General features: G+C 50.8%; 1 protein-coding gene across 1 annotated transcript in view; it reads left to right on the top strand.

Annotated features, from left to right (window-relative positions):
- The first annotated feature begins 6,967 nt into the window (after positions 1-6,967).
- Positions 6,968-13,365, top strand: part of ZC3H3 (zinc finger CCCH-type containing 3) — a 143,628-nt gene continuing 137,230 nt past the window's right edge. Inside the window, exons 1-3 of the mRNA XM_033068885.1 lie at positions 6,968-7,045; positions 9,251-10,559; positions 12,181-12,374. Coding sequence (XP_032924776.1) covers positions 7,000-7,045; positions 9,251-10,559; positions 12,181-12,374 — 1,549 coding nt within the window. The 5' untranslated portion in view covers positions 6,968-6,999. The remainder of the gene's footprint in view (positions 7,046-9,250; positions 10,560-12,180; positions 12,375-13,365) is intronic.

Raw genomic sequence — 13,365 nt, 5'->3', positions numbered from 1 at the left:
TCCACAGGGGACTGAGCAGCCGAGGTTTGGCTTCTGATGTCCATCCAAAACACGTGGGTGGAGAAGGAATGCTCTGTTTTCAGTCAGCAATGGAATCACTGGTTTAATTTTAGCCTCTCTGGAGCAACGCTCGGAGGAAGGAGTTCCCAGAGCAAAGCACCCTATGGAGGCTGGAAGGAGCTGGAGTCTCCATGTGGCTCCCAGGAATAGGGGTGGGCCCCCAAACTGGTGCTGCTGAGCACCCAAAATTAATGGTTCTTCTTAAAAACCTGGATGTGACTCATCTGTGCAGGTCAGGGGAAGCACTGGGACATCCTGGAGCTGTCGGAAGGACGAGGAGAAGCCATGGATCAAAAGGTTCTCCACCAATACACAGGGAGCTTCAGTGGGTGAAATGGAAGGAAAAATTGATCCCAGGAGGAATCAAGCAAGTTGAATTCCCTCTGTGACTTTTGGACGTGCATCAAGCTCTGTTTTGCTGAGTGGTGCCACCCACAGAACTCCAGAGATCCAGCTGGGAGAGGAACCAGATCCAAAAAAAGCCCAGGAAGGTCTCAAAAATTCACCTCCTTCTTCCTGAGCATCCTTCCCTCTCATCCAGGGCTTGCAAAGGAGCATCTGATGCTGCTTTTCCCTCAGCTTTTCCAGCAAAAGCCATGGCTCAGATTGTCAGGCACATTTGTTTTCCCTTTCTTTGGTGCTGCTGTGAAATTTCCTGAAACCAAAAGGATTTGCAAATGTTTTTTTTCAAGGAAGACTGGAGAGGCAGGTCCTGCAAGGTGGGAATTCTGCAATGGCAGCTGGTGGTGTAACTGCATTAAATTGGGATAAAACCAGATCCCTGGATGGCCACATGCCCCTGGAAGAGCTCTGCTGGACAATGCTGAATCCAAACAGTATTCTCAATCCAAATATTTACAATTGGCAGTGTATGGATTTCTTTCTCAACCTTTCCAAGCAGGAAAAAGTCCAAGGCCCAAGTGGTTGGGGAGCAAAGTCCTCTCCCCTTCACAGCTGAAGTTGGGTAAATACGGATATTTTTACATGAACAAATATTTTTGGGAATTCTGCCACGGTTTCCTGGTGGATTGATTCTGTTCCTTGGAATTGGCAAGGGAAAAGCCATGTTTCCATTGCTGAGAGATGGTGGAGTCATATCAGAATCATGGAATGGTTTGTGTTGGAAGGGACTTTCAAATTCATCCTGTTCCACTCCCTGCCGTGGGCAGGGACATCTTCCACAACTCCAGATTGCTCCAAGCCCTGTCCAGCCTGGACTTGGACACTTCCAGGGATAGGGCAGCCACAGCTTCTCTGGGAATTCCATCCCAGCCCCTCACCACCCTCATAGGGAGGAATTTTTTCACAAAATCCCATCTATCCCAGCTCTCTGGCAGTGGGAAGCCATTCCTTGTTTCCTGTCCCTCCATCCCTTGTCCCCAGTCCCTCTCCAGCTCTCCTGGAGCTTCTTTAGGCACTGGAAGGGGTTCTGAGCTCTCCCTGGATCCTTCCCTTCTCCAGGCTGGACATTCCCAGCTCTCCCAGCCTGGCTCCAGAGCAGAGGGGCTCCAGCCCTTGGAGCATCTCCATGGCCTCCTCTGGAATTGCTCCAGCAGCTCCACGTCCTCCTGATGATGGGGACCCCAGAGCTGGGTGCTGTGAGTCCCTGTGGTCACCTCCTCACTCAGTAAAGGAAATGCATTTTGCCATGGGATGTCACAGCCCCCACAATCCCATTCCCACCTGACAGAGGATTTAGGATATTTTCAGATTAATTGATTCACAGCTGAAGTTTTTGATCCATCTGCTGCCATGGAATTGCCCTTGAATTCAGTGGGTGAACACAGAGGAGAAAGAAGAGTATTTGCTGTCTGTCCCCACTTGAAATACCTTGGAAAACAATCCTGAATGGGATTGACAATGACATAGAAGCACAGAGATCATCCCTCTGGTTTCTCCCTTTCCCAAACACGTGGATTCAGCTCTGTGTGCAGCTCCTGCCCTGGCAGCAACACCAGAGGCAAGAAACATCCCCAAAAACCAGACACCACAACAAAACCCCAGCACCCACTTGATAAATGACAGCATCTTTTCCTTTAGGATCCTGCAGCCATTTATTCTCTTGTTCCTGACATTTTCCTCTCTGTTTTCTATCTAACCCAGGAGACATCTCCTTCCCTTGAGCCCCGCTCTGGAGTCTTGCTGTTATCAGCAAAAAAATGTGAGTTGAGAGTTTGTTTGCCCTTGGGAAGCACTTTTTCTTTTCTTCCTCCCATTTGAATTAAAATAGGCAAAACTTTTTGGAGAAGAAGCAAATTTCTTCAGTGGTAAATAATTTCTGAGTTCCTCTCAGAGCTGGGGCTGTGTCTGTGGATTTCTCTAGGAATGGGAGGAAGGGTTTTTAGTAGGGCCTGGAGTGACAGGATGAGGGGTGATGGTTTTAAACAGAAAGGGGAGAGGTTTAGAGTGGAGATAAAGAGAAATTGTTCACTATGAGGATGGTGAGATGCTGGATTGGGTTGCTCAGGGAAGTTGTGGATGCCCCATCCCTGGAAATGTTGAGAAGAAGATGGAGGAGAAGGGAAAAGGAAAAGGAAAAGGAAAAGAAAAAGGTAAAGGAAAAGGTAAAGGAAAAGGAAAAGGAAAAGGAAAAGGGAAAAAAGAAAAAGGAAAAAGGAAAAAGGAAAAGGAAACCTTCTGCAGCCAGATCACATCCATGCCATGGATGGTGCTGGCAGAACAGGGAAAACTCTTTCCTTCCCAATCCTTCAGGAAAAGGATGCAGGGAGCAACCACTGACCTTGGGACTACACAGGTTTTAAACTTTCACTCTCTTGATTTTCCACTTCCTCCAGTATTCTCTCCCTCTTTTTTTACACTTTAATTAAGGCATCTCCCTGAAATCTTGACACAACAATCCAACTGAAACTCATAAGTGCAGGAGGATATTCCAGAGAATCTGTGGCTGCTCCATCCCTGGAATTGTTCCAGGCCAGGTTGGATGGGTCTTGGAGAAACCTGGGATAGTGGAAGGTGTCCCTGCCCAGGTGGGGGGATGGAATTCCATGACTTTGAAGGTCCCTTCCAATCCAAACAATTCCATGATTCCATGATTTCCTGCACATGTTTTTCCTGCAAATGAATCCCTGGCAGTACTGGGAGTTTCAGGATCCAGGGATCCTCTGACACACTTGTCACTGGATCTGCACTGGGATAATGTTCTAGGACATTGAAAGGATTTATTTTTGGGCTGAACGAGACAATTTAATTCCTCTTCCATGTGTTTCCTTCCCTGGGATATTTACTCACACCCAAAACCCTGCACTTGCTTTTTTTTTTTTTTTTTCCTCTCCCCTCTCTTTAAAAAAATTAAATTAGACTTCCAAAGTGTTATAGAAACTTAATGCTATGAATTACAAGTGCCATGATTTCTTTTTGGATGTGTTGCTTGTGACATGAATGGGCTGGAAAGCCACAAAAAAAGGAGGTTTGTTTTAATATTTTAACATCCTCATCTCTCCTTTGCCCTCTGCTCAAATCCCAGGGGAGATTTCTGCCAGCTGCTTGTCTCGAGGCAGGATGCTCCTCTCTATTCCCTGGAGAAGATCCAGTTCATGTTTAAAATGCTGCTTCTCCTCCACTGGATACCCCCACCCCAAAGCTGTCCCAATGGAAAACATCCGAGGATGACCCCAACTGATCTAATATCCTCCAAACTTAGCATTTTCTCCGTACAAAATTTGGTGTAAATTGGTAAAACAGCTTTGAGTTCGCCTTTTCCTGAGGTTAGATTTTGTGGGAGTGGTGGATCCACGGCTTCCCTGGGTTAAAAATGAGCTTTTCCTCCACGTGTGCTGAATTAATTTCAATTCAGAGCAGCTCGTTCCGAGCTCATTTATGCAAAGCACTCGACTCCCTGTGCCAGCACAAGGGAGGGAAGGAGCAGCTGGGAGTGGAGGAGGATTTTTTTTGGCACAAGTGCCAATTTCTGTCAGTTTAAAGCCATTATGAAACTCTGGGTGGGATTTGAGATCGATTGAAGCTGATCTGAGGCCGCCCAGAGGGAGGAGATCTGTCATTCCTGCCTGCTTGGTTTCCAGCCTGTTCCCATGTGTGCAAGACTTGGAAAAAAGAGAGGATTTGGAGTGGTTTTTTAGCAGTTTTAGGGTCAGACTCCCTCAATTCTTTGTATTTTGAAGCCTTTTCTCCCAAAATAGTTTATCCCAACAAGCTGGTTCTTCCCATATTCCATTTTAAAATGCCCCAAAGCACCATAAATAATTTACTAAATCTCCCTTTCCAAGCAGGGCTCATCCCAGAGATGTGATTTGATCAGAGCTGGGACAGGCAGAACTCCCCAGCTGCATCAGGAAGTGAGATATCCCAAGGGACAGCGTCTGTTTTAAAAGATTTGAGGTTGATAATGGGTTGCTTTTCCAAAGGTTCCATCCTGGTGTCATGTTGCTCCAGCTCCTTGACTTGCCTTTTTATTCCCTGAATAATTTTAGGCTGGAGTTTTATTACCTTTGCAGATTTGAGGCTCTGCTGCTCTTTGTTTATGGGGTTTATTCCCTCAGGGAAGAATGAAATTATTTGGAAAACAAGCTCCTTAAGGATTTTCTTCACTTCCACAAGTAAATTTGAAGCTTTGGGACTGGTTTTCCTGTGAAACATTTTTAAAATGACAGCCAAAGTGTGGGAAATAAGGAATCACGAGGCTGATGGGTGGAATTAACATTTCCTTGCTGGAGATTTTCCTTCGGATCACCAGGAAAATTTCTCACTCATGCCTGGCTGTGGGAAGACACTGATGATGGGAGAGGGGACAGGGGATGGGGACAGGGGCTGGGGACAGCTGGACCAGGTTTACGTTGGTACAGGAGATGCCAGAATCCTGGAGTGGTTTGTGTTGGAAGAAACCTTGAAGATCATCCCATTCCAATCCCTGTCATGGGCAGGGACACCTTCCACTATCCCAGGCTGCTCCAAGCCCTGTCCAACCTGGCTTTGGACACTTCCAGGGATGAAGCAGCCACAGCTTCTCTGGGAATTCCATCCCAGCCCCTCACCATGCTCACAGGGAAGAATTTCTTCCCAATATCCCATTTAACCCTGTCTTCTGTCATTTGAAGCCATTCCCTGTGTCTTGTCCCTCCATCCCTGGTCCAAAGTCCCTCTTCAGCTCTTCTGGAGCCCCTTTAGGCACTGGAAGGTGCTCTGAGGTCTTCCTGGAGCTTTCTCTTTTCCAGGCTGAACATTCCCAGCTCTCCCAGCTTGCCTCCAAGATTTCCAGTTTTCAAGTAGATAAATTGTGTTTCACATGTCTCAGTAATTGCAGCCTCAGTGAGCCCTGGGAGCTGCAGGTGTGAAGAAAGGAGGGAAGAAGAAACTTGGGATAAAATATCACCCAAACCCCAACCCAATGGAACATGGAATCAATGGACCAGGGAGAGGTGGAGAAACAACCAAGGCCAAGAGAAGGAAAAAAACTTCCCCATTTTTCTGTGCAGAACTCTAAATAATTCAAATATTTTGGCTCAGTTTGTAGATCAGGATATTTTACACTGTGTGGAAGAACCTTTTTTGGGACAACAGTCATAGGAGAAATGCTGCAGCCATCTGATCGTTGGGAGATGGGGACCAGGCCGGGATGGGGACAGGAGAAATGGGGACAGCTGGACCAGGCTGGGATGGGGACAGGAGAAATGGGGATAGCTGGACCAGGCTGGGATGGGGACAGGAGAAATGGGGACAGCTGGACCAGGCTGGGATGGGGACAGGAGAAATGGGGACAGCTGGACCAGGCTGGGATGGGGACAGGAGAAATGGGGACAGCAGGACCAGGCTGGGATGGGGACAGAAGAAATGGGGACAGCAGGACCAGGCTGGGATGGGGACAGGAGAAATGGGGACAGCTGGACCAGGCTGTTATGGGGACAGGAGGTGTCTGGATGAGGCTGTGGAAGGAACAGAGGCTGGGGATGGAGAAGAGCCACGGTGGCCCAGGCTGAGAACAGGAACAGTCCAGACTAAGATGGGAACAGGGGACAGGGAGTGTCAGGAAAATCAAGCCACAAACACCAGAGGTCCAAAAACGAGACAGAGGAGTCCTTATATTTTATTCTAATAAAGGCAGAGGCTATGGGGCATTCCCTTGGGGTCTCTCAAATTTCTGGAGGATGAAGCCTCCCTTTTATCCTAATTTCCCAATCGCATTTCCCTCTCTTTCCACATTGGCTGATGTACTTGAGAGACACAGACTTCCCAGAACGCCTGATACCTGAGATTCCCCTCTCATGTATAACTCTCCCTTTTAATTTTTAATTCTTATGGAATTTATGGTTTCCCCCATTGTTTCTTTCATCTTTCAATATCCAGTTTAATTTATCAGCAAACCTACAGTTTGTTTGTAAAGGCAATTTTTTTCCCATTCATCAATCAATGGAATCCTTCCCATTGTTTCTTTTATCTCTCAGTGCTAGTCTTATCTACCAGCAGACCCAGAGCTTGTTTGTAAAGACAAATCCGTCATTACTTTCAGGGAAGGACTGGTGACAGCTGAACCAGGCTGAGATGGGGACAGGGACTGGTGACAGTTGGATGAGGCTGAGATGGGGACTGGGACTGGTGACAGCTGAACCAGGCTGAGATGGGGACAGGGACTGGTGACAGTTGGACCAGGCTGAGATGGGGACAGGGACTGGTGACAGCTGGACGGGGACAGAGACTGGTAACAGTTGCATCAGGCTAAGATGGGAATAGGGGACAGCCGGGCTATCCCAGGCCGAGGACAGAGTCCGGGGACAGCCAGGCCGAGCTGCGTTAGGCCCAGGCCCAGCCCCGGGCTCGGTTTAGGCCGCGCTGTCCCGTCCCCGTTGCCAGGCAACGGTCGCGGTCGTCACGTGACCGTTCAGGAGCGCTCACGTGGGTCCGTTGGGGGCGGGCGGCGCCGGTTGATGACGTCACGGCGCCGCGGGGCCGTGCGGGAGCGCTGCCGGAATGGAGGAACGGGAGCGGCTGTGCCGGGAGATCCGAGTGCTCCAGGGTGCGGGAATTGGGGGGATCTGGGAACGGGAGAGGCTGTGCCAGGGGATCCGAGTGCTCCAGGGTGCGGGAATTGGGGGGATCTGGGAACGGGAGAGGCTGTGCCAGGGGATCCGAGTGCTCCAGGGTGCGGGAATTGGGGGGATCCGGGAGTGGGAGAAGCTGTGCTGGGAGATCTGAGTGCTCCAGGGTGCGGGAATTGGGGGGATCGGGAATGGGAGCGGCTGTACCGGGAGATCCGAGTGCTCCAGGGTGCGGGAATTGGGGGGATCCGGGAATGGGAGAGGCTGTGCCGGGAGATCCGAGTGCTCCAGGGTGCGGGAATTGGGGGGATCGGGAATGGGAGAGGCTGTGCCGGGGGATCCGAGTGCTCCAGGGTGCGGGAATCGGGGGGATCGGGAATGGGAGAGGCTGTGCCGGGGGATCTGAGTGTTCCAGCGTGCGGGAATTGGGGGGATCCGGGAACGGGAGAGGCTGTGCCGGGGGATCCGAGTGTTCCAGCGTGCGGGAATTGGGGGGATCCGGGAATGGGAGAGGTTGTGCTGGGAGATCCGAGTGCTCCAGGGTGCGGGAATTGGGGGGATTGGGAATGGGAGAGGTTGTGCTGGGAGATCCGAGTGCTCCAGGGTGCGGGAATTGGAGGGATTGGGAATGGGAGAGGCTGTGCTGGGCGATCGGAGAGGAAAACGATGGGACATCGAGGGGAACGGGGAAAAAAGGGAATGGGGTACGAGGAAAAGAGGACGGGGTTGGAAAACAGGGAGCAGTTGCTATGAGAGGAGCTTGGAGGAATGTGAGAGGACCTGGAGGAGGGATAAGGGGAAATCTGGGCATCTTGGGGGGTGGCACGGTGTTTTAAGGGAATTTTGGGAGTCTGGGATGGGACAGTTTGTGACAGGACCAGGGGAGTCGTTGGTGGGGGTGGGATGAGCTGTGGAAAGGGTGTTGGATTTTAGGAGAGGATTGGGAGGAAGGGTGAGTGGGATGGGGATGGAGAAAATCCCAGAGTGCTGGGAGAAGAGAGTACTCAGGAGTTTTGGGAGAAGAGGGAAGTGATCCAGGGAAAAGACCCAGGTCCATGGAGCACTGGGGGATTTTTGGATCCCCACTCCAGGGAATTCTCACAATGTTGCTCTTGGCAGGATCTGGGACTCTCCTGGCTTTGGGGAGGGGCTTTTCCCTGTCCCACAGCCCTGGGCTGGGAGCACAGAGTTGGAATGTGTATCCATATGCCCTTCCCAAGCTCTGGAAAGGACCAGAGGATCTTTTAGCACCAAATCCCTCTATTTTTGTCCTTCAAACTAAATTTTCCTTGTTAGTGAGGCCACAACCTCCTCTCCGGACTTGGGATTTGCCTCTCCAGGAGCTCCTACGTGGGGGAATGATGAGAGGGAGGAACAGTCCTTGCTTTTCCATGAGGAATGTGCTGACTCAGCTCTCCTGGCAGCTCCTTGACCCCGGTGAAGGAAAAACTCTGCCTGGAATACCAGGCTCCAAATTCCTTTGGGAATCACTCATGGGAAAGGTTTTATAAACACTAAGGCTGGACAAGGGCAGAAATTCCTGAATCAACAGGGATGTTGGTGGATTAAAGCACCAGGGAGAGGTGATGGCTTCCAGAGGGACACAACAGCAAAGCCTTGGAGTGTCCTTGTTGCTGCTTTGGAGGGAAGCAAGGAAGGGAACTTGGGAAGGGTTTGGAGCACCAGGAGCAGCTGATGGGGCTGGGAGGCTCATCCTGGAGAATAACAGGCTCAGGGGGAACCTTCTGGCTCCCTAAATTTCCCTGACCAGGAGAGTGGATCTGCCAGGACACAGGGAATGGCTTCCCACTGCCAGAGGGTTGAGATTGATGGGATATAGGGAAGGAATTCTTCTCTGTGAGGATGGTGAGGGGCTGGAATGGAATTCCCGGAGAAGCTGTGGCTGCCCCTGGATCCCTGGAAGTGTCCAAGGCCAAATTGAATGGGGCTTGGACCAACCTGTGCAATCCAGGGATATGGCAGGGAAGTGGAACCAGATGTTCTTGAAGGTCCCTTCCAACCCAAACCATTCCTGGATCCTGTGAGTCCGTGACTTTTCCTTCCACCCCAGCTCATCCAAAACCTGAGTGATGATGTAATTCCAGCACAAGGAAAAGCAGCTCTGTGTTGCTCTCAGATTCCCACGGGATCAGGGAATTAATGCTCTGTCTTCTCTTCCCCAGGTCTCATCAACAGCCACAGGAACATGCACGGGAATGTCCCGCGTCCGGCGCCATCGGCTCCTCCGAGGTGGAGCAACCCCCGCCAGCCTGGCTACACCAGGAGAGGAGCCTTTTCCACCAGGTACCCCCAGCAGGCTCCCAGGAATTTCCACCCACGCCAGATTCACTCCTGGAGGAAAAAATACTCCCTGGACAACCGGCTACCGGGATCGGGGTATGACGTTGGAAGCGCTTCCAGCACTTCCTCCCAGGGTTTTGGGAGCCTTGGGGACAGCCAAACTCCTGAGCCAGCAGAATCGTCCCCAGAGAGACACGTGGACTTCACCATGGATGGGAACATCGTTGTGGATATCCAGGTGCCACAAAGGGCTGGCCAGGAAAATGTGGGTCCTTACGGCGATTTTTCCAGGCGGGAAGCGGCGGTGGCTCCTTCAGTGGATGGAAATATCCAGAAATCTCTTCTCCAGAAGGAAGAGAGAAGACCTTCCCTATCCATTTCCTTCAGCTCCACATCAAGGACTGTGTGCCTGCCTGGAAGTGGAGCTGGGAGCTCCTTTTCTGCCTCTGGAAGCAGCAGTGAAAGTGCCGTGGCGCTGAAGTCAGAGCCACAAAATCCTTTGGAATTGCCAGGTCAGGAGCCGGCCCAGCACTCGGCACGGATCAAGGCAGAACCACCCTCTCCAGGACATCCAAGCAGTGAGGAAATCCAGGATGCTTCCCTACATCCCAAAATCTTTGGGAATGCTGAGACTCTCTCTCGACCTGCTCAGGCTGAGGTGACTCCGGTGAAAAGCAGATTTCCCGTAATTCCCAAAGCTCCTGCTCTTCAAAAAGCTGCCTCAGCACCCATCTCCAGCAAATCTCAGAAATTCAGGAAGAACAACTACACCTGGGTGGCAAACCCTGGGAAAAGCTCTCGGATTGTGAAGAGGTGGGCGAGCCCTCGAGCTGAAAATTCCAAGAAGGGCACTACGGGAACGGACAAAGGTGCTAAAATCTCTCCCAAAGCAGATTTGGGAGCGAAGATAAAGAAGTTGGGATTGCAATCCAAGCTGGGGGTTTCTCCCAGTAAATATAAATGGAAAGCCTCCAGCTTGCAGACTTTGCCTTCCACTTCTAAATCAGCATTCCAGTGGAGATCTGAGGACCAGAAGGCGCCAGCCCCAAATATCCCTCGAGCCACCTCTGTCCCAGCTCCGAGTGCAGCGTCCGTTGTTCCCAGTGGGGTGAAATCCTTTGGAGAGGCTGCCCTGTCCACTTACAAAGTGAAGAGTCGGACAAAAATCATCAAGAGGAAAGGGAGTGTAAGGTAAGTTGCTGCTTTGGATTTTATGTCTGTGGATTTCATGTCTAGTTGTGGCTGTGGGGGGAGTTCCACTGATGGTGGAAATGCTGGAGCATTTATGGAATCGTGGAATGGTTTGGGTTGGAAGACCTTAAAAGCATTAAAAAAAGGAATTCCACACCCCTGCTATGAGCAGGGACACCTTCCACTATCCCAGGCTGCTCCAAGCCCTGTCCAACCTGGGCTTGGATGCTTCAGGGATGGGGCAGTCACAGCTCCTGTGGGAATTCTATTCCAGGGCCTCACCACCCTCCCACTGAAGAATTCCTCCCCAATATCCCATTTAACCCTGTCTTCTGTCAGTTTGAAGCCATTCCCTGTGTCCTGTTCCTCCTCTCCTTGTCCAAAGTTCGTCTCTGGATCTCCCGGAGCCCCTTTAGGCACTGGAAGGGGCTCTGAGATCTCCCTGGAGCCTTCTCTTCTCCAGGCTGGGCATTCCCAGCTGTCCCAGCCTGGCTCCAGAGGAGAGGGGCTGCAGCCCTTGGAGCATCTCTGTGGCCTCCTCTGGACCTGCTCCAGAAGTTCCACATCCTCCTGATGTTGGGTGATGCAGAGCTGGATCCTGTGAATCCCTGTGGTCACTGCCACTTCCTCACTCAGCAAAGGAAGCTGCATTTTCTTTGATTTAATTTCAAATTCTCATAATTGTCTTGTTTCCTAGATCTGTTTCCCAGATCCCTTCAGTGCTTCCAAGCAGTTTTCCATCCTTTCCTTGCCCTCCTGCTTTGCCTGGAGAACTATCCACCCTGAACTATGGGTGGATTGTGCTGGGAAAATGACTGGAGCAGCCTGGAGAAGCTGGGAATGTTTGGGATTTTTTGGCAGTTCAGGGAGATCTCCCACACCTTGGTAAATTCCAGCAGAACCAGGGCATCCCCCTGTGCTGGGCTCTGCTGAGGCTCTTCAAATGCTGTGGGGAGGGTATTGAGGATCTGGAGCATGTCCAGGGCTGGAAATGGAGCTGGGGAGGGTCTGCAGTAGCTGAGGGGGCTGGGAGGAGAAAAAGAGGCTCAGGAGGAATCTTCTGGGTCCCTAAATTCCCTGACAGGAGGGGGCAGCCTCGAGGGATCAGGATCTCCCAGGGAACAAGGGACAGGACGTGAGGAAACAGCCTCAAACTGCTCCAGGGAAGGTTTAGTTTGGATATTGGGAAAATTCCTTCCCCTAAGGGGTGCTCAGGCATTGGAAATCCCCATCCCTGGAGGGATTTAAGATCCCTCTGGATGTGAAACTTGGGGACAGGGTCAGTGGTAGTGCTGGGAAATGCTTGGGCTTGAGGATCTCAGAGTCTTTTTCCAAGCTAAACAATTCCATGATTCCATGATTCAATCCCTCACATCTGTTGAGCAGAAGGCAGTGAGTAAGTTTGGCTGTCAAACACCTCATTCTCCATCTGTTCCTTGCCAGGAATTCCTCACATTTGACTGTTTCCTTGGAATTTTCTGTTCAGAGCTCCTCCTCCCCCTCAGCCAGAGGAGAATCCTGGTGGGATTTGATTCCTCTTGGAACCTTGGAGAAGGAACCTTGGAGAAGGACACCAGGAGTGTTTTACTCTCTCCTAACTGTGTGACATTCCCTTTCCCAGTTCCCCCACGGATAAGAAGAACATCTCTCCCACCACAGCTCTGAAGAGCCGCTTCCACCTCCGGAGGAGAAATTCCATGCGGGGAAAACCTTTGGTGACGGTGAAACGCTCCTCGCCCCGGGGCCTGGTGCAGATTTCCAAGCACCGGCTCTGCCGAATGCCGGCAACCAGGACACAGGTGGCCACCAAGGAAGGTAGGAACAGGCATTCCAAGGGCTCACTGACTCGGTGGAGTGATGATTCCGAGGGCTCTTGGGTTTGGGAATGGGTTGTTGAGTCGTCCTGGAGGTGTTGTTGGCCCTGGAGAAAACACTGAGGAATTTGTCTCCATATCCGTGTTGTCCTTTGGCATTGCCACACAAAAGGTGTTTCTGGCTTTTCGTGGCATTTCCCTGGATTTTCAGGAAGGTTTTCCAAGAAGGAAGAGGTTGGCAGAGGCAGGAATACACAATCTCTCGCCTGTATCCCAGTGCTGTGTCCAGTTTTGCATCTAATTTGCTTAAAACACCAATAATTTGTGGAGCGCTGAATCCATCATGTTTGGGAACAGGGAATTTGCATCCATGTCCTGCTTCCTTGGAGTAGAACTTGCAGTTCAGAGTGGCACCTCCATGTGTCTGGAATGTTGTTGGGGTTTTGGTGGTTCCAAGTCTGGTTCTTCTGTTCCCTAGGGATAATTTTAAGGATGAAAAGGTTCCTCCACCTGAGATTCAGTTGTTTCAAATGGATGTGAGGCACATTTTCCCTGTGACCCTGTGAAATTCCCTGTGGGAATTGCTGGAGCTGGGAGAGGGGTTTGAATCTAGGATTTGTCTCTAGTTATATTTTGGGATTATTTGGTGTTCTGACAGCTCCACTGAGATGTTGTTGGATTTTCCTGGATGAAGGATTTTGGACAAGAGGCTGGAGTGCCAGGACAGGGGGTTAGAGGGTAGGGTTAGATGGGAAACTGGGAAAGAATTCTTCCTTGAGAGGGTGGTGAGGGGCTGGAATGGAATTTCCAGAGAGGCTGTGGCTGTCCCTGGGTCTCTAGAAGTGACCATGGCCAGGTGGGATGGGACTTGGAGCAACATGGGATAGTGGAAGGTGTCCCTGCCCAGGGTAGGGGTGTGGAATTCCATGATTTTTGAGTTCTTCCAACCCAAATCATTCCATGATTCCATGAAAAGACAGAAAGCTCTGGAG

The sequence above is a fragment of the Catharus ustulatus genome, chromosome 1 (assembly GCF_009819885.2).
Source record: "Catharus ustulatus isolate bCatUst1 chromosome 1, bCatUst1.pri.v2, whole genome shotgun sequence".
Lineage (NCBI taxonomy): Eukaryota > Metazoa > Chordata > Aves > Passeriformes > Turdidae > Catharus > Catharus ustulatus.
Note: the sequence above shows the minus strand (reverse complement) of the source record. Positions and strands in the feature narration are given on the sequence as shown.